The sequence below is a fragment of the Ovis canadensis genome, chromosome 23 (assembly GCF_042477335.2).
Source record: "Ovis canadensis isolate MfBH-ARS-UI-01 breed Bighorn chromosome 23, ARS-UI_OviCan_v2, whole genome shotgun sequence".
NCBI lineage: Eukaryota > Metazoa > Chordata > Mammalia > Artiodactyla > Bovidae > Ovis > Ovis canadensis.
The window spans coordinates 63,000,085-63,027,010 of NC_091267.1; the positions used below are offsets into that span (position 1 = coordinate 63,000,085).

Below are 26,926 nucleotides of genomic sequence, written 5' to 3' on the forward strand. Positions count from 1 at the left end.
TGAGGTGGATCAAAATAGGAGAGAGCAAGCTAGCCAGTAATCACTTCCTTATGTGCACTCCACTGTCTGGACCACTCAGAGATGTTCACGGAGTTATACAGAGAAGAGGAGGGGGAGGAAGGAGACAGAGGTGGCCAGGAGGATCAAAGAGGGAAATGAAAAGGAGAGAGACAGATCCAGCCAGTAACCAGTTCCCTAAGTGTTCTCCACCGTCTAGAAAACACAGAGATTCACAGAGTTGGGTAGAGATAAGAAGGGGGAGGGAGGAGAAAGAGGCAACCTGGTGGAGAAAAAGGAGAGTCAAAAGGAGGAGAGAGTGATCAAGCCAGTAATCTCGCTCTCAAGTAAAAATGGGTACTGAAGATTGGGTTTTTAAAGGTACAAAATTGATAACAAATACCAAAAAGCAAAGATTAAAAATCTAGAATAGAGGTTGGATTTTCAAAAATATATTAAAGAAAAGAAGAAGAAAGGGAAAAAAAAAAAACACCAAAGTCACAAGAATTATTAAAAAACAACAACCACAAAAAATATATATGGCATTTGCTTTAAAAATAGGGTCTTTTTTTGAAAAGTAATAGTAGGTTATAAAAATAAAAATTAAAGGAGAAATAGAGGACTTAAAAATTAAAAAATGTTAAAAAAAAAGAAAAAAGAAGAAAAAACAAGAATGATTGTAAAAACAGTAAAGGTGTATCTGGGACTTTCTCTGGTGGTGTTGTGGGCAGTGTGGGGTCAGTTCATTTTCTGATAGTTCCTTGGTCTGGCTTATATTTCTCAAGGTCTATAGGTCCCTTCCTATGTAGTCGGTTCTAATGACAGGGTTTTAATCTATTACACCTGTCACTTCCAAGGCGGTTCCCTCTGTTTTAGCTTCTTCTGTTTGCTGGTCTCTTCAGTGTCTTTTTCCCGCCCTGACACAAGGGGGGCGGTGGTGGACACTTTTTTTTAGGCTCACTTGTTCAGTCGCATTGTGGGGAGGGAGGGATGCTGTAAACAAAACACTGGTGTGTGCTCGCAGTGTCTCAGCCACGCTGGGCCTGCCCCCGCTCACGGTGCAAACTGCTCAGGCTCTAGGTTGTGTCGCCGGGAACCGTCTGAGGCCGGCATGCACCTCCCTGGTCTAAGCCGCTCAGGCTCAGGCACTCAGGTAGTCCTGAGAGGCGCAGACTCGGTTGGGCCTGCATTTTGTGCCCTTCCCAGGTCCGAGTAGCTCAGGTGTTTGGCGAGCGTGGTTGCTGCGACTTATCGCCTTTCCTGTCCCTGCTGCTCAGTTTTCTAGGTATACAACTGGCGCCCCTTCTTCGGCGGATAGTGACTGTCCAGAACCCCAAGTCTTAGTTAGCAAAGAAGCTTGCTTGCAGTTTGGTAGTTAATGTCTCTCTGGGGCTATGATTGTCCCCTTCCGGCCCTTCCGGCTCTGGCTGCCTGTCACTGGAGGGGGGATGGTCTGCAGCCGGCTAATTCTGTTCCATCCTTTGTTCTGTGCATGGTCCTGGTGGTGTTTTATGTTAGAGCTTTTTGCGTGGTAGCTATCCCACAGTCTGGTTTGCTAGCCCAAGTTAGTTTGCTCTGGTTACACTGGGGGCATTCCGGCCCAATTCTTAAAAAGCACTGCAGCCCGCACCTCCCTGCCCAGGCCCCCACTTGCTAGTGGCAGATGCAGGCATCTGTGCTGCTTCTCCACTGGGGGAGTTACCATTGGGCTCGTAATCTGTTGGTTTTAATCATTTATTTTTCCTCCCTGTTATGTTGCCCTCTGTGCTTCCAAGGCTCGCCACAGACTTGGCAGCAAGAGTGTTTCCTGGTTTTGGAAACTTCTTTCTTTTTAAGACTCCCTTCCCAGGACAGAGCTCCCTCCCTACCTCTTTTATCTCTTTTTTCGTCTTTTATATTTTTTCCTACCTGTTTTTGAAGACAATGATCTGCTTTTCTGGGTGCCTGATGTTCTCTGCCAGCATTCAAGTTGTTTTGTGGAATTTACTCAGCACTGAAATGTTCTTTTGATGAATTTGTGAGGGAGAAAGTGGTCTCCCCGTCCTATTCCTCCGCCATCTTAGGACCGCTCCAACATGCATGATTCTTGAGAACATTATGCTAAGTGCAATAAGCCAGGCACAAAAGGACAGATTCTGTATGATTCCACTTATATGGTGTTTCCCTGGTGGCTCAGAGAGTAAACAATCTGTCACATAGTGTAGGAGACCTGGGCTCAATCCCTGGGTTGGGAAGATCCCTGGAGGAGGGCATGGCAACCCACTCCAGTGTTCTTGCCTGGAGAATCCCCAGGGACAGAGGAGCCTGGTGGGCTACAGTCCATGGGGTCGCCAAGAGTCGGACATGACTGAGCAACTAAGCACCACTTATATGAGGTACCTATTGGAGTCAAATTCATAAGAGACTTTTTGGTGGTTGCCAAGGGCTGTAGACAGGACAGAACAGGGAGCTGTTGTTTAATGGGTGTAGAGTTTCAGTTCTACAAGATGAAAAGAGCTCTGGAGATGGATGGATGGTAGTGATGGCCACACAACAATGTGAATGTATTTAATGCCACTGAAGTGTATGCTTAAAAACAATTAAGATGGTAAATTTTATGTTATATGTACTTTACCTCAATTAAAACTTTAGAAAAATACAAGAAATAACAGGAAAGGATTAGCTGAAGTTAAGGCAGTATTTATTCAATTTCCCTGCAATCATATTATTTAAGGCATAAGTGACGGTTATTTGGCAAGAATACAATTCCCTTTAAAGCCTACATTAGTTGGATTTCAGTTCAGAAATGCTGCATATTAGGTACAAATTTGAGAGAATTTATTCTGGCACAGGCTCTTGTTTATGATAAATGGGTCTTTGCTTCACCATCCCTTACCCAAACCTAGTCACTCTCCGTGCAGAGCATGGCTGGCTGTGCATCTGCTCTGAAGGTCACCTGGTTTACTGTGGCCTAGTCAAGTCATGTGAGCATGGACCAGGGCAGGCTGCCTGCTCTCCTCAGGCTGTGTTCTCAATGATGACCGCAATTCCTTGGCCACCTCCAATGCAGGCTGATCCTACAGCGTATTTTCCACCCCGACGCCTGAGAAAGCAAGCAGTGGCTGAAAACTACTTGAATAAAGAATGTACGGAATTAGATAATCAATTAAATAGAATTTATAATGGTCACATTTGCAATATTCATTCTCGTTCAGCTTATCAGCTCAATGTTTTCTCCAGTCCTCAATACTGGGGAAAAGAGGAGAAAGGATTTGGAAAGCTGAGTATTCTTATTTTAAAAAGTATAGTAACACAGAAGATGGAGGTAGAAACAAATATAAAATAGGAGGTAACTGGGATGGGCTGGAAGTTGAAGAGGGGGAGTAAATATTAATATTCAGCCTCCTTGATTTATCTGTTTTAGATTTTTATGGACCTTAGCATAAGTATAATTACTGAAGTTTGTCTGTTTGAAAGGTCATATAGTTTAGAAATATTTCATGTCCCTTTCATAAAAATTCAGACTCCTTTAAAGTACCATCCACTGTAATTCTTCAGTCCTGATAGAATGACCTTGAGAAACCATCCAGGAATTATTTTTTGTGCAATCAATCACTCATTTCAACCCAATTATTAACTGAAACAGGAGTCCTATTTACCCTAATGTCACAGGGAGCCACAGCGATGATTTTCAAGCCTGGCATATTTGTTTTGTTTCCAATTTTCCTACTAACAAAACAAAATGGTCCAAAAGACACACTACAGAAGAAGCAGCTCTTCTGTTAAAACTTCAAAGTATCAAATGCACAGAAGGCTGGAACCCTGGAAACAGTGAAGGAAAAACTTAGACCCCAGTTGTCAGTTTGCTTAGGTTTCTTAAATGACAGCGTCTTGATCAGCACTTTGCTTTCTGAAATAATTGTGTCTTACTCCTGTAAGGAGCACGAGGATGCAAGCGCCCTGAGACGCGGGCCTCACTGCGGACTCCCTGCTGTGCACCCACACCAGGGATGGGGCCACGTGAACACTGGGCCCTCTGTGAACACGTGCCAAGTGGCTACACTGCACATGCGGGGAAGAGCAAGTGTTACAAGAGTAGAGCACCAACTAAGCAACTGAGTCATCAGTAAGGTCTGTGAAAAAGGGGTGCTCAAATCACTGGGAGAAAGGCAGGGCAAGGGGCAATGAGGAAGAATGGGCACCTGTTGGATTGTTCCGGGGAAACCTAAATTCATGCATGTACACAAAAGATAGCAAATCTGAAAAGCAACAATTTCTAGCACGTACCTTAATTCATGAACCAGGTGTGTGGTAATTCTTGACCCAGATCCTGCTAATGGGTGACCCAAAGCAATGGCTCCTCCATTCACATTGGTCTTACTTGGGTCAAGATTCAAACTCTTTTCAACTGCCAAGTACTGAGGAGCAAAAGCTTCATTCACCTTTAAAACAATCAAACCACTTAATAAAAATCCTTATTCACAAACTTATTTTTAACCGAGAATTGTCCAGTCCTATTGATTGCTAATTTTCCTGTTTTTTTCCCTACTTAAACTACCGTGCAAGGTTATTTTATCTTCAATCATTCTTCATAAAGATAACAGGTTTGAAAATAGGTATATTTACTAAGCAATACTTTAAGTGTTAACACATCCCTTAGAGCAGCAGTCCACAATCTTTTTGGCACTAGGGACCAGGTTCATGGACTGGAGGTGGGGGTGGGGATGGCTTTGGGATAATTCAAGTGTATTGCCATTTATTGTGCACTTTACTTCTAGTATTATTATCAGCTCCACCGCAGATCATTCAACATCAGATCCTGGAGGTTGGGGACCTCTGCCTTAAAGGAATCCTCAGTGATACTACACATGGATCCTGGACTAGAAGCAATGGGGTACTATAGAAAACCTACAGGTTCTAGAGCCATATGGATAGTTCAAATCTTGGCAGTATGCATGTTCTTAAAATTCTCTTGACACTCAATTTTCTTCACTGGTAAAATGTGACTGTTGTATCATCTTAAGAGTTATTGTTAACATTAAATGAAATCATGGATATTAAGTGTTTAGTGTATTATCTGACACAAGCAAATATTCAATAAATACTTGCTCTTATTATTACTACTAATGCATATTACTAGCCATACTTCCAAGAAGAAACTGACAGACAATAAAGAATAAACTTTCAGAGCCAGACACCCGAGAGGAATAGTTACCATGTTGAAACATGGCCTGAACTAAAAAGTATCATATTGTTGCATTACACTTAACAAGGCTGGCTAGGAGCATTACCTTATTTCATGTTTACAGAATTATATTTTCATATGATCTCAGCAGAGAATTTTATAGAGAAGGATACTGATTTTTGAAAAGGCACCTTTTCCAGGGCTGGGATAAAAATCCACCCTTGTGTTCTTTCCTACTATATTTTGTGTTCTCCAGAGACAGTGCTTTACTTGTCCTTAGATCCAACATTTATTTTTCCATTTTATATAGTCACGAGGTACTGAGAGACCTAGAGTATGTTGTGAAACTAGGCTTTTGAACCCAGGAAAAACTATCTCACGATCATCAAATGTCTCAAAGACAATCACATCAGGGTATGGAGAGGTATGTCCTTGAGTGTTTACACATCTATAAATGCTGATGAACATCTCTACAGAGATGAATATTTTCAAGGTTTAAGTGTGAAATCTGAAGTCAGAAATTGAGTGGTACTTATTTACTAACACAAATATGGTAATTAAGCAGCCTAATTACCTAAAATGTTCAAATACTTCCTAAATGCCGAATGTATATAATCCATCTTTAAGCATGTTCTTAATCCTTTCTTTTAATTGTACTAAACATTTAAGATGCTTTTGTTCTAATCTAACATTAAAGAAATCACTCTCCCAATAAATCTAAGTTTCCAATGCCAAAAATTATGACAGATGCATTCCAAATGCCACAACTGTGGTGTAAAAGCCAAACCTAAGTTTTGGGGTTGGGGGTGGCTGTTAACTTAGCAGAAGTGTAAGAAACTTAGATTTGGGATTAGATTATTTTTTTCTATTAGGTCATTTTTTTTAACCTGTATTTTTCTACTTTAATCCATAAAATAAAGTTACAGTTATTTATTTCTCACCCACCTTAACAAACATTCAATTCAGTTCAATAGGCACATTAATAGTTTAAAATGTATTAATAGCAGAATCTTACAAGGTCATAAAAAGTACCTAAGAATTACACTTTAGTAGAGGAAGAAAGGCCCTTTGAATTATTCAAATATAAATAAAGCATTCTAATAAGGTAGAGCCTGATTATATGTCAACACAGGCATACAATGAAAGTAATACTTGTTCAGATTCATACCATTTGGAAAGTTTAAAGGTACTAAAACAAAAAGACCTATAAAAATAAAACTAAAGCCATCTATGCTATAGAAGTTGATGGCTTATTCCATGTTGTGAAAAATATAGAACACTTACTTCTACCAAATCCATATCCTTAAGACTCAGCCCTGTTTTCTTCAGTGCTCCACTGATAGCAGGGACAGGACCTATATAAGAACAAAAACCAATTTCACCTTGTAAATATCAAATTTCTCCTTTTTTACTAAACAGGTAAGTAAGGAGGAAATAACTACAGTAACTAAAAATCTTGCTACCCTGACAGCACACAATATTAAATGACAGGGCAGTAAGAAACAGAAAATGGGACAAGGATGGAAAGCTGTTCATGCAAACTGTAGATGAGAGACTCAACGTGAAAAATTCTACCATACGACTTTAAGAGTTTAAACAGCCCAAGCAGTGAGGTTTTGTATAGACGGTTTGTTAAAATGTATCTTATTTTTTTTAACTTTAGTTAAAAAAAAAAATTTTGGCCCAGGGATCTTGATTCCCTAAAGAGGGATCAAAACCAGGCCACAGCAGCAAAAGCACCAAGTTCTAGCTACTGGACTGCCAGGGAATTCTCATGTATAGATGGTTTTTAACACCAAATGCCCAGGCAAACTGGGTACTCTCCTGGAATACAAATCATACATTCCCAGTAGAGAAGTGACTGTGGCTATGCTCTGAATTTTCAGACCCATTTTGGACAAAAGGCAAGAAATAGCACTGGTATCTCCACATGGGCACAGCAAGATAAAAAGGTACCAGGCACTTCAGGGAAAAGATAGCTAAAGCAAGGAGATGTTTGTAACTCCAACAGAAGGCAGAGATTCGAAATAAAACATAACTCACACCGAAGAAATGCAAATCCACCTTTAAAAACTTTGGAAATAAACTCTAAGTCCCAGATTTCTGATGATCACTAATGATAGTTCAATTTTGTTGTTCAGTCGTTAAATCGCATCTGACTCTTTGCGACCCCATGGACTGCAGCACACCAGGCTTCTCCATCCTTCATTATTGCCTGGAGTTTGCTCAAATTCATGTCCATTGAGTCGGTGATGCTATCTAACCATCTCATCTTCTGCTGCTCCCTTCTCCTTCTGCCCTCAATCTTTCCCAGCATCAGGGTCTTTTCCATTGAGTCAGCTCTTCACATCAAGTGGCCAAAGTATTGGAGCTTATTTTTAATATTGCTCATAATTTTAAGTAAATTGATATTTCTTTCCAAAATATAAAAAATCTGGCTAGGGATGATTACTTCTCTATCTTCCCTTAGATAATAAAACTTCCATAAACATCTAAAAAGAAAAAATATGTGGTGTTTTGTTGAATTCAAGCAGTCAAACATTTTATAACAAGCTTCACAAACATATGTAAGGTAAAATGGGAAATCAGTCTTCACAAGAAAAGCAAAACACAATCTAAATATAATAATTAATTTGGTCACCTAGTTAAAAAGTTTCTTGGACAATTATCTGTTGATGGGTAGGACTACCAATAAACGCTTTCCAATTTAAAGCATCAGTTCTATATGGGCTACTGATTTAATACAGAATCTAATTCCAGATTCTCTTTGTATCTTTAAGACATGAAAATGGTGGATGGTCAATAGCAGAGTGTCAATTATCCAGCATGGTCAGAAAATGCAGTACCCACAGGTGTGAAAGCTACACACCACTAAGTGCTGAGGATGTGAAACCACTGCTCACACCTCCCTGCCTTCAGAATCACAGTCAGCATGACTAAACACGTTAGTATTAACTTAGAATTGTTACAGTCAATTTTAACAACATGCTAGGCTACAAGCTAATTTCTAAAGGACTGTTTCCCTACCACTTTGCTACTTACTGGGCCTTAGGAAGATATAGTAGTTTTGCTGGGAAAAGGACACCTTATTTCTAGTAATGGCTCCTACCACTAATAGCTTTATAACCTTTGTAACCTTTGGTGGCTATAAGCTTCTCATCCAAAGTGCTTTGAGCTGGTTTTTAACCCGTTTCTTTTAAAGAATATCTTTCTACAAATGAAGCCCAATAACAGGTAAAGCTAGAGCTGTCCCAGTTGAAGAGGCTCAAAGTTCCATGTACCCATCCCCTATCACTGCCTCTCATGGGGAGGTCCAGGGAACACTGCTTCTCTAAAACTGTGTCCTTCCCTGGAGCCATTAATTGCACCCTTCCATTCCTGGCTTTCCACCTTTTTCTGGATCTGTACCTACTGGGCAGGGCTAAGCAATGCTATATGTTGAATAACTGCATAACTGGAGAACAACTATTGTTAGAATTTGGATTGATGAATCAATCTCCACCAGATACTCAATAATCTACTCTCCCTTATTTATTCACCTGGTGCACTTCATACAGTTACCTTGTTTGGCCCCACACTGCACCTGAGAGATGAGCTATTTAGGTGAGGGGGAGGACATCTTATGGTGTGGGATAGAGCTCTCTCCCAACCCTGAGGAAAAACAGAATTCTTCCACGATGGCATTTACTGTATACTACAGGGCAAATATTCAGGCCCAAGAATAGAAGGAAGAAAAACCAAACTTTCTTGTTCACTGACCATGTCAATGTATCAGAAACTCTTAAGAGAGGTTAAACTGAAAACTCTAAAATAACTACTTTTCTACATCAAATAAATATGGTTGATCATCAAAGCCAGCTGTACACGGAAAAAAACCCATATTCCGAGGTTCTATCTGGACCTACTAGACAAAACAAAATTGTGAGGGGGACTGGGGTTATGGTTAGATTTTGATCATCATTTGGGGTTGGGAACTACTGCCATAAACACCAACATGATAAAGCCATACCAATACACAGATCTCTAATTTTTAAAGCTACCTTTCATTTCTAAGACAAAAGGTGTACTTTGTTGACAGTAGGTAGCTAAAAGTTAGTAAGTTTTTAAGACCATAATAAAGAAAAAACAAATGACTTTTAACAGATGGTTCCAAAGCTTGCAGTTCCGGTTGACATAATTTACAACACAGTGAAAAATGACAAGGTATCATGCCAGCTTTCTTTCTGAGGAATTCTGTACAGAGATAAATCTCTCAAGGACATGGCAACAAACATGACTGGTATTAATTTAGTCCCAAATCAACATAAGTGATTTTTATCTGAGTAGCACCTAGAGGCTTACACTGAAGGACTTCTGAGAAGGCAGGCTGGAAACAGGTGATCTCCCTTTTAATCTTAGGACCTACTTCGAAAACCAATTTAGTTAGTCAAAAAAGGCCTAACTAAGTATATAGGAAAACCTTTTGGCTCATCAAAAATCTGAATCTATAACCTAGGGCAGGCTTTTTCCTGGGGTATAAAGGTATAGGTGGGATAGATCAAAGTCAATTTTATTTTTGTGAGGCACATAACCGGCTCCCTGTCTTCCCAGAGAATGATGTAGGAACTATTAAAATTCAGCACTGTCTATAGTTCCTAGGAGTGTATCCAGCAAAAAGTTTTTTGTTTTCCTTCTAATTCATATTTTTGGAGCCAAGACTACACATATTTGTAGGGTGTTCCAAATTTTCTCTTGCTAGTATTTTGCCAATTGAGATGCATTGTTTAGAATTCTTAATTTTCCTATTAAGTCATAGATAGGCCAGGTGCATTATTTCTTTGACTTCCTGAGGCAACAGAGGGAAAAGAGCCCTTCGACGAGAGATTTGGATTCACATCCCCATTTCATCACTTACTGCTTTTGAACTTTACAAGACCATCCCCCCAAGCCTCAGTTCTTCTGTTCACAAAGAAATCTCACTTACTAGGGTTGTGGGAAAATTAAATGAGCTACATGTAAAATCATGTGGAAAACACCCAGTGGGGTTCATATCTTCTCTACTTCATCCCATGACCTCTCCCATCTCCCATTTTTGTCTGTCTTGTCATTACCCTGTAATGCTTCTCTGTTGTTTACTGTGTGTTAATTTTATATATCTTAAATGGACAACATGACACAATTACTGCCCACAAGGAGTTTACATGGTCTTGGTCTTCCCATTGTGCCAAGCATAGCTTTTCATAAAGATGGGTTGTTTAAATGACTGATGACCAATTTCCTCTTCTCCAAAAGTGACCTTGATGTGGCTACTGTTTCAGCAATCTGAATGCCAAAGATTTATCTCCAGAAACATAACAGAACCACTTTGTATCACTACAAACTTACCAATACCCATGATAGTGGGATCACATCCAGACACAAAATATCCCACAATTCTTGCCAGTGGTCTGAAGTTATGTTTTTTAACAGCATCTTCACTAGCTATGATAACAGCTCCAGCACCATCAGAAACCCCCTTGGAAACAAACACAGATGATTAACTAGAGGATAAAAGAATATAGTTAATCAAGCTTTGAGCTAATGGAGTGCCATTAGGATTATGGCAACATATAGGAAGCAGCCCCATAATCTGGAACACAACAAGTAGCACTAGTGATAAACTACTGTATTAAAGAGATTGTCTCAGGCACAGAATACAACTTCACTAAGCGAAACAGGAAAGAATGTAAAGGAAAAGCTTACATCCAGATGTGGGTAGATTTAAGAAGAAATCTGGTGAGGTGCACACATGAGAAAGAAAAAGTAAAATAATAAACCAGACAGATTTCACTGTACAGCACATGGAACTCAGCTCCATGCTATGTGGCAGCCTGGATGGGAGGGGAGTTTGGGGGAGAATGGATACATGTATCTGTATGGCTGAGTCCCTCTGCTGTTCACCTGAAACTACCTCAACATTGTTTGCTAGTTGGCTATAGGCCAGTACAAAATAAAAAGTTAAAAAAAAAAAACACAAAAAACCAACCAGGTAGATTTCCTTCTAACAATCTGAAAAGACTAAGAAATTGGCAGAGTATTATATAAGGTCCCTAATTTATTTTGGAGTATGAAAACCCAAATTAATAGAATATGAACACTACTAGCTTAGGCTAAGTAACTGAAGATCAGCATGAAAGGCATCTAAAAGATACTGCCTGATCAGTTTGCAGTGAACACATCAAGAAGAGTTCAAGGTAGGCCCAGGTGCTTGCTACCTACCGATGCATTCCCTGCAGTAACGGTTCCTTCTTTCTTGAACACTGGAGGAAGTTTATTCAACTGCTCCATGGTTGTTTGGGGCCGAGGATGTTCATCTACTTGCATTGTCTGTTTTCCTTTCCTTGTCTTCACCTCAATTGGTGCCATCTCATTATCAAAGTAGCCAGCATCATTAGCTAAAATAGTAGAAAGACTATTCATAAGAATGGGGAGAAAAAAGAACACAAACTAGAAAAATGAAAACAAATATATCCTTCAATTTAATTTCTATTCTGTCCTTTCCTCTCTGTCTACTTTAATATAAGCTTTTATTACTTACATAACTTACCTTGTCTATTGGAGGATTTAATATACTGTCACCTATGCAGATACACTCTGTAATATTACAATTTTGACTTTTTTTTAACTACAATATTTTTTATAAGGTACTGCTAGATTATTAGTGTTTGTCTGCTACCTACAGATGTAACGGCATCAAATGGATTTAATGCCCTTTTTTAACTACTCTGGGTGAGATACGAAATAGTTTAAAAAGTAACCAAGTTGTATTAATACTGATAGTCTACAGGAATGTACCATACACTTAAAATTTTACTAAGAGGATAGATCTCATGTTAACTGTTTTTAGCACAATAAGAAAAAAGGTTACCAAGTTATCTATGTCACCAAGTCATCTATCACTGAAATTTAATGACAGGCAATGTGAAGAAATTATATGCGCTATTACTGACACAGTTCTGAGTAAAAAGCTTATCTACTTCAAACTCCATTGACCGGAGTGGACGATAGTTAGTCTAAAGCTTCAGAAATAGAGTAAGTCAGGAATGCATGCATGCTCGGCCACTCAGTAGTGTCTGACTCTTTGCAACCCCATGAACTGCAGCCCTCCAGGCTCCTCTATCCATGGCTTTTCCAGGCAAGAATACTGGAGTGGGTTGCCATTTCCTCCTCCAGGGGACCTTCCCAACCCAGGGATTGAACGCATGTCTCCTGCACTGGCAGGTGACTCTTTACCACTGAGTTACCTGGGAAGCCCAAGTTAGAAATAATACCACCTTAAAGTTGATGCCACTTCATAACAGGCTAACACTTCCTTTATTTGTTTTTCACAACAATTCTGTTAGAGAAAAAGGGAAGGCAAATATTTTTACCTCTATTATTAGCACAGTGAATAAATGCTTGGTGAATAAATGATTGAAGTCAGAAAATCTTCCCGTGGCAAAACTAGAAACAGACTAACTCTTGACCTTTAGACCAATACCCTTTCACTTAAACGTGTAACTAAAAACAGTATGACTTGGATCAGCTCCATTCCACTTATCCCTCTGAAATACTAAAATGAGCTTTATCCTCACTATTTCACTTATTTAATACCCCCTAAATAAGAGTGTCTGCTCATTTATAATAGTTTAGTTTTCAAAACTCTTTTCAGAGGACTAACAAATTTCTTCAATTCACCATACTAATAAAAGAACAGCTGTCATTTTGCCCATTTAGGACTGGCTCACCAGCAGTGTGCAGTGTTACACAAGGGTACCACAGCTGGGGCCTTGGGCTAGTTCTGGGTCTCTGAGGCAGATGCAATGATTCTCAATTAGAAATGGGAGAGGGAAGTCATAAAAGGATTCCCAGTGAGTCTTTCCCAAACATACCATCCCCTTCTTGTGAGTATGAGATGCCTCTTGGGGGACCACATCCTCTGCCCCAGGGAGCTAGCACCTCCAACAGAGTATATCATAGCCCTCAGAGTCTTCTACTGACCCGTTTGGGGCAAAATTCAAGTGTCCAGATAGGACCAATTATCCACACTACTTTTTAAGTAGCATTCACATACTTCAAAAGAGAAACTTCCAGTTAATTTGCAATCATTAACAGAATATTCAATATTTAAGCATTAAAAACAAAGTAATAAAAAAATGTGTTTCAAAAGATATCATTTTAAACAATATTATTATATGGCCTTTATAATCTAAAAGGATAAAAACCTTTCCTAGTTTTCTTTCTAAAGATATCTGTAATAACCACTTTCACTGACCAGCTTTCCACCTCTGCTGTGACTGCAGGGCGTATCTGTCACAATCTTCTCTGCTTATTTGATGTTTTACAGCAAGATTCTCTGCAGTAATTGCCATCGGCATTTGGATATGCGAATCTGTTAATCCTGTCCACAGAGTGTCTTCCAGCTATTAAAAAACATTAATAAAGTAATTTGTAAAGTGTTTCTCTTGAAAGTAATATGCTAACATTTCTTTAAATAATCAACAGTTCCAACAAAAAAGATAAAAGTAAAATGAGATTTTCTGATGAGCATTTACTATTATTATGATTTATATTTGGTTTTGAGACATTTTCTAAAAAAACTCCTAGAGGACAACATAGGCAAAACACTCTCTGACATAAATCACAGCAGGATCCTCTATGACCCACCTCCCAGAGTAATGGAAATAAAAGCAAAAATAAACAAACGGGACCTAATTAAACTTAAAAGCTTTTGCACAATGAAGGAAACTATAAGCGAGGTGAAAAGACAGCCTTCAGAATGGGAGAAAATGATAGCAAATGAAGCAACTGACAAATAATTAATCTCAAAAATATACAAGCAGCTCCTGCAGCTCAATTTCAGAAAAATAAATAACCCAATCAAAAAATGGGCCAAAGAACTAAACAGACATTTCTCCAAAGAAGACATACAGATGGCTAACAAACACATGAAAAGATGCTCAACATCACTCATTATCAGAGAAATGTAAATCAATTGAGGTACCATCTCACTCCAGTCAGAACGGCTGCTATCAAAAAGTCTACAAACAATAAATGCTGGAGAGGGTACGGAGAAAAAGGAGCCCTCTTACACTGTTGGTGGGAATGTAAACTAGTACAGCCACTATGGAGAACAGTGTGGAGATTCCTTAAAAAACTGCAAATAGAACTGCCATATGACCCAGCAATCCCACTGCTGGGAATACACACCGAGGAAACCAGAATTGCAGCACTGTTTACAACAGCCAGGACATAGAAGCAACCTACATGTCCATCGGCAGACAAATGGATAAGAAAGCTGTGGTACATATACACAATGTAATATTACTCAGCCATTAAAAGGAATGCATTTGAATCAGTTCTAATGAGGGGGATGAAACTGGAGCCTATTATACAGAGTGAAGTAAGTCAGAAAGAATAACACCAATACAGCATACTAATGCATATAAATGGAATTTAGAAAGATGGTAATGATGACCATATATGTGAGACAGCAAAAGAAACACAGATGTGAAGAACAGTCTTTTGGACTCTGTGGGAGAGGGAGAGGGTGGGATGATTTGAGAAAATAGTATTGAAACATGTACATGTGAAGTGGATCGCCGGTCCAGGTTTGCTGCATGAGACAGGGTGCTCAGGCCTGGTGCCCTGGGATGACCCTGGGGCGGGGGAGAGGGGGAGATGGGGAGGAAGGTGGGAGAGGGGTTCTGGATTGGGAACACATGTGTGCCTGTGGCTGATTCATGTCAATGTTGGCAAAAACCACTACAATACTGTAAAGTAATTAGCCTCCAATTAAAATAAATAATTTTAAAAAATAAATAAAAATAAAAACACCATAATAAAAGGCACACATTCTCTGCTCTAAACACAGGGCTCTAAGGAGGATCAACAGTGCTAAATGTGCAGGGTAAGAATGTAGAAAGTCATCCTACAATCAAAACTTAAACCCTCAAGGTTCCATTTCGTAAGAAACTTCAGTTCTCACACAACATCTCCCTGTAGCCATCTCTAAGGCAGTTATGAATGCCCTCAGAAAGAGTATAGCTGTGCTCCTTTTTCCATCCCACACCTCCAGTGGTAGCAATAGCAGGTTCTACCAGTTACCGTGAGACTAGAAAAGCCCAGGATAGGCTGGCTTTTGTTATCCAATTAGTCTCTGATAAATGGGCCCCACCTGTTTCTTCTAGACTGCCTTGTCACCCTTTGAGTTGCTGACGTGTCTTTCCAAAGGTTTTCTCAAATGTATTAGGAATCTTAAATATTATCTCATATTATCTAAGTCTTATTCATTTCAACTTTCAAAAAGGCCAGGGGAGAAACAGGGTGGACAGGATAAACCAATGATTATGACTGGGAAAGCCTAAGAACATACAATGTCATTGGCCCTTTAATGCAAAACGGACAGCACACTATCACTCTTAACAGTACTACTCAGGTGGTTCGTAAAGGACTGTTGTTTATCTGACTGACTTGGGCCGCTATAACCTATTTGAAGAGAATGTTTTCTGTGGTAAAGAAGAAATCCATTCGATGGAGATTGCTCCAGAAATAAAATTTCCATTAATTATAGCAAAGATTTAATTATTTGGCTTACCAGTTGTTCAGTAGAGAGATTAATTTAATCTTTACCCATCTGTTTAATCCATTACTTCCCTTCCTTCATCTCCCCAGGTGTTAATTACACTAGCAGAGGTGTGCTGAAAGTCTAATTTTATGTGAGTTAAAATGTCAAAATTAACAACTATGAAATAGTTTACATTTTTCAAATAATTCATATCTTGCCAACTCCCTATTAACAGAATTGATTTAAGTTTTTTTCTCTGCCCCAAAATAGTGTTATTAAAATTACAGTATAATAGCATGAGAAATAATTCTTAAAAATTTTAATGGTTCCAACCTTGAGCTCTGATCCAAGCTTAGTTCCAAAACGAATATTTCTGACACAGTAGGGAGCCTGGCTCATGCTTTCAGTTCCTCCACACAGGACAACTTCAGAGTCTCTAGAACAAATTTCCTATTTAAAAACAAACAAACAACACCACCAAAATCCTTTTATAGTGATGGAAATATGTATTAAGCAATAAACCAATAGCAAAGCTAATAAGTAAAACAATAAGTTTTGTTTACAGTAAAACTTTCACATTACAGTGTCTCAAAGGGAAATAAAAGTAATTTCAAAATGAATGCTAAAATATTCATTCCCAAGATACAAGAAGGAAAAAAGCTAGCAGACTTTTCAATCATTTATGCAGGAGTAACAAATCCTACCTACATTTTGACAAGGAATGGTAATTCTTAACTCAATACACATCTTGAAAACTAGCAGAGATATTAATGTCTAGTATAAATGTACAGATTGCCAGCAGATAAAGAATAAGCCCTTAAAAAGGCAAAAGTAAAATTTATCCTATTAATCAATGGACCTGAAGTAGACCAGATTTATAAAAACTATGTTAACCTAGGGTAATCATAAAGAGGAATCCAATTTTTTCCACTATTTGCATTTCTCAGAAAAACAGCAAATAACAATCCTCCAGGAGACCAATGTTTAAAATGATTGCTAGGAAAATCAGGCTTGCTAACTAAGATATATTCTAACAGAAATAAATAAACGTGAAAGTAACTTGTTCATTATGTTTTATCTTTCATTTTATTTTGTAATAAAATATGAAGACTTTGAAAACATAAAGATGTTGACAAATTAAATTTTACTGTATCCCTTTTACCAATGCTCAAGGGAGGAAATCTATTTGCCCAACTACCCCTCAAAGAGATACTAGTTTGTCCTTTGACCAACAGTATTATTCATTACCTTTATAATAAAATACATTTCTTATCATCCTCTAAATTCTCCAACTCCTTTCCTTACCTTATAGTCTTTATTCACTGTTTTGAACTGCCTTACCTGGAACTCTTGCAGACCTGGCATCAGATTCTGCCGCTACAACTTAGTAAACTTAATGCCTTTAATAATCAATTTCCTTGCCTATAAAATGGGAATAACAGTTCTTGCCTCATAGGACTGTTGTGAAGATTAAGTGAGATACTGAATGTAAATCTACGTCTGGCACATAGGAAGCACTCAATAAAAATGAGTCATGACTAGCTTTTTAAAAACTGTGATAAAATACACATAACATAAAACTTACCATTCTAATCAATTCTAGCTGTGCAAGTCATTAAACACATTCACAATTGCTGGGAGCCAGCGTGAGGAATCCCGCCTGTGCCAACGGTCATGAGGAAGGAAGCCAGACATACGCAAAGGCGTGATCTAGCTTCAGGGGTTCCCCCTGGGTTTTCCTGAATGTCTACCCCCCAAAACCAGAGTCTGCCTGCCTTATTGTACTGTGCTTTCCACTCTTCTGCCTCTAAAAGGAATTAACTTAGGGCTCCAGTTAACAGTCTCCTGCATATAAAAGGAATGTTTCAGCTCAAACCCCTCTGATGGCTCTCTAACTTGCCTGACAGGTTTCCCTGGACTTTTTACAACTTGTGAATTGCTTACAGCCCCCCAACCATGAGAGGCACAAAGCTTAAAGCATCTTAGAGATACAGAGCCTTTTCTAAAGAGCTAGAAATTATATTGGTGATGGGTTTTCACTGTTGACTCAATGACTGCTGCCAGGCCTCCATAGTCTTTATCTTTTAGGCACCTGAAAGATATTAATCAATGTAATTGGGAAATAGGAATATAGTAGTTTTGATGTTAGCAACACTAGACTTTTGAGTTAATTACTTTTCTTTGTTATATATCACTGCACTCTTATGTCCTTGCTATGTAAGAATGTAACTTTATTTAGTGCTTTCTGAGAGTGGCACCAGACTTTGGGAAGAACAACACTTTTAAGACAAATAAGTCTTCTAGTTGACAAACCCTTATCAGAAAAGGGCCATAAAATGTTAATTGGCCTTCTGGCCAGAAGATGATGTAAATCACCTAAGACTTGTATATACAACTAAGTATGCAGAGAAAAAGCCTGGTCTCAATAAGAGTCAGGGCTGCTGACACTGCATAATTTTATATTATCCATTGATCTCTATGTACAAAAAAAAGGTATAAAAGGCCTTTCTGGACAATAGAGGATGGGCCAGTCATTGGACTGGCTTCCCCCGTGTGGTCTATTCTCCTTCTCTCCTTTTCTGGCTGAATTCCCATCTGGAGCGGGGAGGCTCACCACGTCTACTTACTTGCCCTGGCTTCTAAGATCCATGAGAGAGGGAGCCCAAGGCGGGGCACCCTCCAATATTCAAATGGATGCTGGTGGCCTAACGTAGATGATGCAAACTTCTTGTCCTGAAGTTTTATTGGCTTTCCCCGTAAACCAAGTTATTCAGCCTCTTTTCTCCACTAAATTTTCCTACTACACTATTTCTTCCTAATCTCTCTTTATATTTCTAATTAAATAAATAAGTTTTCCTCGCCTACGCTGTCTCCCCTTTGAATTCCCTGGATCCACCGGGGCAGGACCCCGGCAAGTGGTGCCCAGAACAGGCTATTTGAAGGTAGGTTCTTTGGAGCAAATGCTCCCCCCAGAGCACTCTCTGTTGTTCCCCCCAGAGTGATTTAATCACTCCCTCTGGAGTACTTTCAGTTACTCCCCCAGTGTTGAGTTTTCCAGACGGCTAGGACCCCAGCACACAATGTTATGCAACCAACCACCATTACTTCCAGAAGTCTTATCAGCTTCCAAACTGAAACCCTGTATCCATTAAAGACTAACTCCTCATTTTCTCTTCCCCACCAGCCCCAGCAATCCCCATTTTACTGTCTGTCTCTATGAATCTGACCACTCTAGGGACCTCATATAAGTGGACTCATACAATATTTGTTCTTTAGTGACTGGCTTATTCCATTTAGCATAGTGTTTCCAGGGTTCACCACTAGCTTTTATGAACTGATTTTCTTGCATGTTCATAATGTATATATCCAAAAAATGATTTTCTATGAATATTTTCCAAGAAAAATCAAATATTGATCTCTCTTCATAAATACTATAAAATTAAAAACCTAGTATTACACTGAAGTGAGGCATTTCCTCTACTAACTACCAATATTTTCAGAGAATTAATAAAATGCTGCTCTTACCTGACATCCACTCACAATGGACTGGAAACCAGAGCCACAGAGCCTGTTAATAGTGATAGCTGGGGTCTCTTTTGGGATTCCCACACGCAAACCAACATGTCTTGCCAAGTATATAGCATCTGAAGAACTCTGGAACAGAAGGAAAAGAAAAAGAATTGCCTCTATAAATCCAGGAAATCAAGAAGAAGGACAAAATACACTAAAATGTCCACAATGTTTAAAAAATTATAAACAATATGGCTCTAAGGTATGACATAATACATATAGGTATAACATATTTTATACAGTAAGTGTGAATGATTTGAATATAAACTATAATTTGGTTGACTGGTTTTTAAACAAACTAAGTATGAGAAATTCTTATATTAAATCTTCAGGAGAATACAGAATTTTATAACAATCAGAGCTGTTTAAAAATGGAATAGGCTATCTCAAAGTAGTATGTTCTTTACCAAAGGATGCATCTGAGACTGTGGTTCACAACCTTGGCTGCACACTGTAATAACCAGGGAAGCTTTATTAACATAGAAACACACATAAAACAAGGTTATTTTTTGATCAGTTAACAAATATGTTGTGGCTGGAGGCTCACAGGAACTGTCATTTCACTGGGAACGGTTGTTCAGCAGTTGCTAACTCAGCATACTCAGCAACTATACAAAACATAACTACTGTGAATATTGAGAACTGACTACCATGAACAGCTGTGTGCCAATAAACTAAACGCATGCATATTAAGTCACTTCAGTCATGTCGACTCTTTTTGTGACTCTAGGGACTGTAAGACTGCCAGGGTCCTGTGTCCATGGGGATTCTCCATGCAAGAATACTGGAATGGACTTCCATGCCCTCCTCTAGGGGATCTTCCCAACCCAGGGATCAAACCCATGTCTCTTAAGTCTTCTGTACCGGCAAGCAAGTTCTTTAACATTGCTGCTACGTCACTTCAGTCATGTTCAGCTCTGTGTGACCCCATAGACGGCAGCCCACCAGGCTCCCCCATCCCTGGGATTCTCCAGGCAAGAACACTGGAGTGGGTTGCCATTTCCTTCTCCAGTGCATGAAAGTGAAAAGTGAAAGTGAAGTTGCTCAGTCGTGTCTGACTCTTAGCAACCCCATGGACTACAGCCTACCAGGCTCCTCCGTCCATGGGATTTTCCAGGCAAGAGTACTGGAGTGGGCTGCCATTGAGTGCCACCTAGAAAGCCCAATAAATTAAATAACTTAGGTGAAAAGGAAAAATGTCTTGAAAGAAAGAAACTACCAAAACCAAGTCAAGGAAAAATGGACAATCAGAATAGACCTATAACAAGTGAGTTCAGTTCAGTCATTCAGTTGTGTCCAACTCTTTGCAACCCCATGGACTGCACCATGCCAGGCCTCCCTGTCCATCACCAACTCCCAGAGTTTACTCAAACTCATGTCCACTGAGTCAATGATGCCATCCAACCATCTCATCCTCTGTCATCCCCTTCTCCTCCTGCTTTCAATCTTTCCCAGCATCAGGGTCTTTTCAGATGAGTCAGTTCTTCACATCAGATGGTCAAAGTATTAGAGTTTCAGCTTCAACATCAGTCCTTCCAATGAATATTCAGGACTGATTTCCTTTAGGATGGACTGGTTGGATCTCCTTGCAGTCCAAGGGACTCTCAAGAGTCTTCTCCAACACCATAGTTCAAAAGCATCAATTCTTTGGTGCTCAGCTTTCGTTATAGTCCAACTCTCACATCCACACATGACTACCGGAAAAACCATAGCCTTGACTAGATGGACCTTTGTTGGCAAAGTAATGTCTCTGCTTTTTAATAAGCTGTCTAGGTTGGTCATAACTTTTCTTCCAAGGAGCAAGCGTCTTTTAATTTCATGGCTGAAATCACCATCTGCAGTGATTTTGGAGCACAAGAAAATAAAGTCTGTCACTGTTTCCACTATTTCCCCATCTATTTGCCATGAAGTGAGGGGACAAGATGCCATAATCTTAGTTTTCTGAATATTGAGTTTTAAGTCAACTTTTTCACTCTCCTCTTTCATCAAGAGTTCTTTAGTTCTTCTTTGCTTTCTCCCATAAGTGTGGAGTCATTCTGCATATCTGAGGTTACTGATATTTCTCCCAGCAACCTTGATTCCAACTTGCGCTTCATCCAGTCCAGCATTTCTCATTATATACTCTGCACAGAAGTTAAATAAGCAGGGTGACAATATACAGCCTTGACGTACTCCTTTCCTGATTTGGAACCAGTCTGTTGCTCCATGTCCAGTTCTAACTGTCGTTTCTTGACCTGCATACAGATTTTTCAGGAGACAGGTCAGGTGGTCTGGTATTCCCATCTCTTTCAGAGTTTTCCACAGTTTATTGTGATTCACACAGTAAAAGGCCTTGGCACAGAATAAAGCAGATGTTTTTCTGGAACTCTCTTGCTTTTTCGATGACCCAGTGGATGTTGGCAATTTGATCTCTGGTTCCTCTGCCTTTTCTAAATCCAGCTTGAACATCTGGAAGTTCATGGTTCACGTACTGTTGAAGCCTGGCTTGGAGAATTTTGAGCATATTTTGCTAGCATGTCGGCTTCCCTTGTGGCTCAGCTGGTAAAGAATCCGCCTGCAATGCAGGAGACCTGGGTTCGATCTCTGGGTTGGGAAGATCCTCTGGAGAAGGGAAAGGCTACCCATTCTAGTATTCTGGCCTGGAGAATTCCATGGACTGTATAGTCTATGGGGTTGCAAAGAGTCGGACATGACTGAGCAACTTTCACTTTCACTTGCTAGCGTGTGAGATGAGTACAATTGTGCAGCAGTTTGAGCATTTTTGGCATTGCCTTTCTTTGGGATTGGAATGAAAACTGACCTTTTCCAGTCCTGTGGCCACTGCTGAGTTTTCCAAATTTGCTGGCATATTGAGTGCAGCACTTTCTTTTGCTGGCATATTGAGTGTAGCATCATCTTTTAGGATTCGAAATAGCTCAACTGGAATTCCATCATCTCCACTAGCTTTGTTCATAGTGATGCTTCCTAAGGCCCACTTGACTTCACAGTCCAGGATGTCTGGCTCTAGGTGAGTGATCACACCATCGTGATTATCTGGGTCACGAAGATCTTTTTTGTATAGATCTTCTGTGTATTCTTGTCACCTCTTCTTCACTATCTTCTGCCTTTGTTATGTCCATACCATTTCTGTCCTTGATTGAGCCCATCTTTGCATGAAATGTTGTTCCCTTGGTATCTCTAATTTTCTTGAAGAAATCTCTAGTCTTTCCCATTCTGTTGTTTTCTTCTATTTCTTTGCATTGATCACTGAGGAAGGCTTTCTTATCTCTCCTTGCTATTCTTTGGAACTCTCCATTCAAATGGGTATATCTTTCCTTTTCTCCTTTGCCTTTAGCTTCTCTTCTTTTCATAGCTGTTTGCAAGGCCTCCTCAGACAACCATTTTGCCTTTTTGCATTTCTTTTTCTTGGGGTGAAGACTGAATTAATTAGTACAAAACACAACTCACAAAAAAAAAGCCAGACAGGCTTCATTACTGAATTCTACCAAACATTTAAAGAAGATACCGATAATTCATGAACTGTTCCTAAAGAATAGAAAAGGATCACTTCCCAACTCAGCATGAAGCCAGAATTATACTGATAAAAAAATTAGACAAAGACATCACAAAAACTACTGATTAATATCTCTTATGAATATGGATATAAAAATCTTCAACAAAATACTAGCAAACAAAATTCAGCAATTTAGAAAAAGAATTATACACTATGATCAGTGCAAGGGTCATTGAGAAATGTAAGGTTGTTTCATCACCTGAAAGTCAATTAATATATCACATTGTATCAACAGAATAAAAACCAAAAATCATATGATTATCTCAGTTGACATAGAAAAAGCAACTGACAAAAATCTAACAACATTTCATGATAAATACACTCAACAACCTAGGAACAGAAAAAGAATTTCCTCAATCTGATAAAGGAAACCTACAAAAATCCACATAACACCACACTTAATGCTGAAAGACTAGAGGCTTTCCCCCACAGTATCAGGAACAAGAGAGAAACATCCATTTTTTGTCACTTTTATTCAACATCAGAAGTTCTAGACAGAGTAATGAGGCAAGAAAAATAAATATAAAAGTAAAAGAAATACAGATTGGAAAGGGAAAAGCAAAACTATCTCTGCTCTCAGATGACATGATGCTATATATAAAAAATCCTAAGTAATCAACTAGAAAACCATTAGAACTAATAAACGAATTCTGCAAGGTTTCAGGATATAAGATTAATATATAAAAATCAACTGTATTTCTTTGTTCTTAAAATCAACTGCATTTCTATACACTTGCTATGAAAAATTTGAAAACTAAATAAGAAAACAGTTCACTTACAATAGCATGTAAAAGAATAAAATACTTAGGAATAAATTTAATAAAAGAAGTGCAAAATTTATATTCTGAAAACTATAAGACATTGTTGAAAAAATTAAACAGGATTTATACAAAAAACATGCCATGTTCACAGATCAGAAAACTTACTAATACTAATACTAATACTAATACTAATACCGTTGAGATGGCAATACTCCGCCAACTGACCTACAGATTCAAAACAATCCTATCAGAATCGTAGCTGACTTCTTTGTAGAAATGGATAAACATTCTAAAATTCATATTTTAGAATTGCAGGAGACCAGAATAGCCAAAACAACTTTGAAAAGAAAAACTGAGTAGGAGACTCACATTTCTTGATTTCTAAACTTACTATGAAGCAATGATAATCAATATAATCAACATAGTGTGGAACTGACATATAAAGGATAGACATACAGATAAGTGCAATAGAATGAGGAGTCAAAAAATAAAATCACGTGTCTATGGTCAGCTGATTTTCAATAACAGTGGCAAGATCGTCCAATGGGAGAAAGAAGAGTCTTCTCAAACGGTGCTAGAACAACTGGATAGTCATATGCAAAAGAATGAATTTGAATCTGTACTTCAAAACATATATAAAAATTAAATAAAAATAAACCAAAGACCTAAATATATGAACTAAAACTTAGAAGAAAACATAGGAATAAATCTTTGCAACCTTAGATCTAGAAATAGATTCTTAGATAATGACACCAAAAGCCTGAGCAGTAGCAACCAAAATTGGGCTTCATCAAAATTCAAAATTTTCATACTCTAAAGGATATAATTAAGAAATGAAAAGATAATCAAGTATAGAAAAATATTTGCAGATCATGTTATCTGTTAAGGGACTTGTATCTAGTATATAAAAACAACACTTATGATCAATAATGAAAAGACAAATAACTTAATTAAAAAGCGGGAAAAGGATATTACTTAGACATTCTCCAAGAATCCGCCTGCAATGCAGGAGACCCCAGTTTGGTTCCTGGGTCGGGAAGATCCACTGGAGAAGGGATAGATTACCCACTCCGGTATTCTTGGGCTTCCCTTGTGGTTAAGCTGGTAAAGAATCTGCCTGTAATGTGGAAGACCTGGGTTTGTTCCCTGGGTGGGGAAGATCCCCTGGAGAAGGGAATATAGCTACCCTTTCCAGTATTCTGGCCTGGAGAATTCCAGGGACTGTACAGTACATGGGGTCGCAAAGAGTCAGATACCACTGAGCGACTTCACTTTTACTTTCAAGAAGATATAGCAATGGACACAAGCTCATGAAATTATGTTCAATATCATCAATCATCAGGGAAAGGCAAATTAAAACCACAATGAGATACTACTTCCCATTCACTAGCATGGCTACAGTAATTAAAAAAAAAAGACACACAATAACAAGTGTTGACAAGAATATGGAGAAAGTGGAACCTTCATATCCTGTAGACAGGAATGTAAAATGTTCAGCTGCTTTGGAAAGCAATCTGAAAGTTTTTGAAACAACTAAATGTAGAGCTAACATATAACCTAGCATTTACACTCATAGGGATATACCCAAGGGAAATGAAACCCTGTGTCCATACAGAAACTTGTACATGATGTTCAAAGAAGTATTATTCACAAGGGACAATTGTGCACCTCTCTCTGAGCCTTCTCCCAGTTCTAAGAGCTGAAAGCATGCAGTGGAGGAGGTGGCAGTAGTCTCAAGGTGTCTCACCCAGTCTGGAAACACCTTATAAGCCAGAAGAACAGTGACAGGCTCTAGTACTGTCAGTGGCTAGCGGTAAAGAACCCACCTGCCAATGCAGCAGATGTTAAGATGCAGGTTCAATCCCTGGGTTGGGAAGATCCCCTGGAGGGCATGGCAACATGCTCCAGTATTCTTGACTGCAGAATCCCACGGACAGAGGAGCCTGGTGGGCCATATAGTCCATAGGGCTGCACAGACAGACACGACTGAAGGGACTTGGCATGCACGCACTGGTGGTGGCAAAGCACTAAATGTGGAGCCTCCATCCCACCAATGAGGTGTGGGAAGAGTAAGAGCATCCGCATATCTTGACCACACTTTGAAGGCAAATTCAGCTTTCAATTATTGCCAATGAATGATTTACTTTGTACACCATATATAGCAAGGTAGAGCATAAAAGAGCTTCTCATTCCCCACAACAAACACTGACCAAGCTTCTACTGTGAAGAAATTATAGACACAGAGAGAACCAATTTACTTTAAGTAAGTCAAGGAAATTAATCTGTTATTTAAGAAGCAATGAAATGTATCCAAGTCCCAGACAGATACATAGTTTCCAAACATATGCTCCTTTGAATTATATATGCCACTGCTTCCGGGGTCAGGGAATTGCTTAAATTATGAATACCCTTAACTATTATTAACTAGTACACCATTATGACATGTTAAAGGAATTATTTTTAGAAACTGATAAAAGAAAGCAATAGGAGTGAATACTTCCCTTCAGCCCTACTAACCTGTATGACATTGCCTACAACGACACTGTCAACAGTTTCAGGTGAGACTTTGCCAGCAGACAAGGCAGCCCTGGCAGCAAACTCAGCCATGTCAGTAGCTGTGAAGTCTTTCAGAAGACCTCCATAAGCTCCAAAGGGGGTCCGCTTAGCAGCAACGATGAACACACCTATTGCAAGGAGAAATTTATAAGCAATTGCAGATTCGTCAGTATTCCTAACATGCTTTAAACAATTCTCTGTGAACTTTACTATAAAGCACAATTTTCAATTAAATAACTGAAAATCTCTGTCGCATAATACATAGCATGGGTCACACATACACAAGCAGTCCTAAGGGTTATCATTTTGATCAATACCTGCATGCTGGTAACCAAGAACTGCTTGGCAGGCTTTGATGCAAATCCATGTTGGCTGGACAACATTTTTATAAACTGATTATTTGCTGATGATTTGTTTAAAATGGAAATGCTTCTACTTGCTGAAATATATTGCTTAGTCACAGAACCAAAGAATCTCCCAACTAAAGGTACCTGAAGGCCAAGCACTCACACCATGAACGCCCTCCAGACTATTTCTGATGAAAGGTCCTCTCTAACTTGTGCTAAAGGCATGCTCTATTGTGTGAAGCAGTGTTACCGTGAACGGTCAACAGAAACTAATGATTTTTTTCTCATACTGAGCTGGCTTGGCTTACCAAATCTTCCATCCACCAATCCCAGTTCTATCCAAATGCATCCCAAACTCAATTTATATAGCTTCTAGAATAAAGAATTGAATTTGAATTTGTATTTGTATTTGAA

The 26,926-nt window shown here is 38.9% G+C and overlaps 1 protein-coding gene across 5 annotated transcripts in view; it reads right to left on the reverse strand.

The window, feature by feature from the left end:
- Positions 1–2,660: 2,660 nt before the first annotated feature.
- ACAA2 (acetyl-CoA acyltransferase 2) overlaps positions 2,661–26,926 on the reverse strand; it is a 33,300-nt gene continuing 9,034 nt past the window's right edge. For all 5 annotated transcript variants that reach the window (XM_069568515.1, XM_069568518.1, XM_069568514.1 and 2 more), the window contains 9 exons: positions 26,127–26,293; positions 19,251–19,379; positions 16,059–16,175; positions 13,434–13,581; positions 11,399–11,574; positions 10,526–10,655; positions 6,446–6,516; positions 4,264–4,418; positions 2,661–3,079 (listed from right to left, as the gene is read on the reverse strand). In XM_069568515.1, coding sequence (XP_069424616.1) covers positions 2,995–3,079; positions 4,264–4,418; positions 6,446–6,516; positions 10,526–10,655; positions 11,399–11,574; positions 13,434–13,581; positions 16,059–16,175; positions 19,251–19,379; positions 26,127–26,293 — 1,178 coding nt within the window. In that variant the 3' untranslated portion in view covers positions 2,661–2,994. The remainder of the gene's footprint in view (positions 3,080–4,263; positions 4,419–6,445; positions 6,517–10,525; positions 10,656–11,398; positions 11,575–13,433; positions 13,582–16,058; positions 16,176–19,250; positions 19,380–26,126; positions 26,294–26,926) is intronic.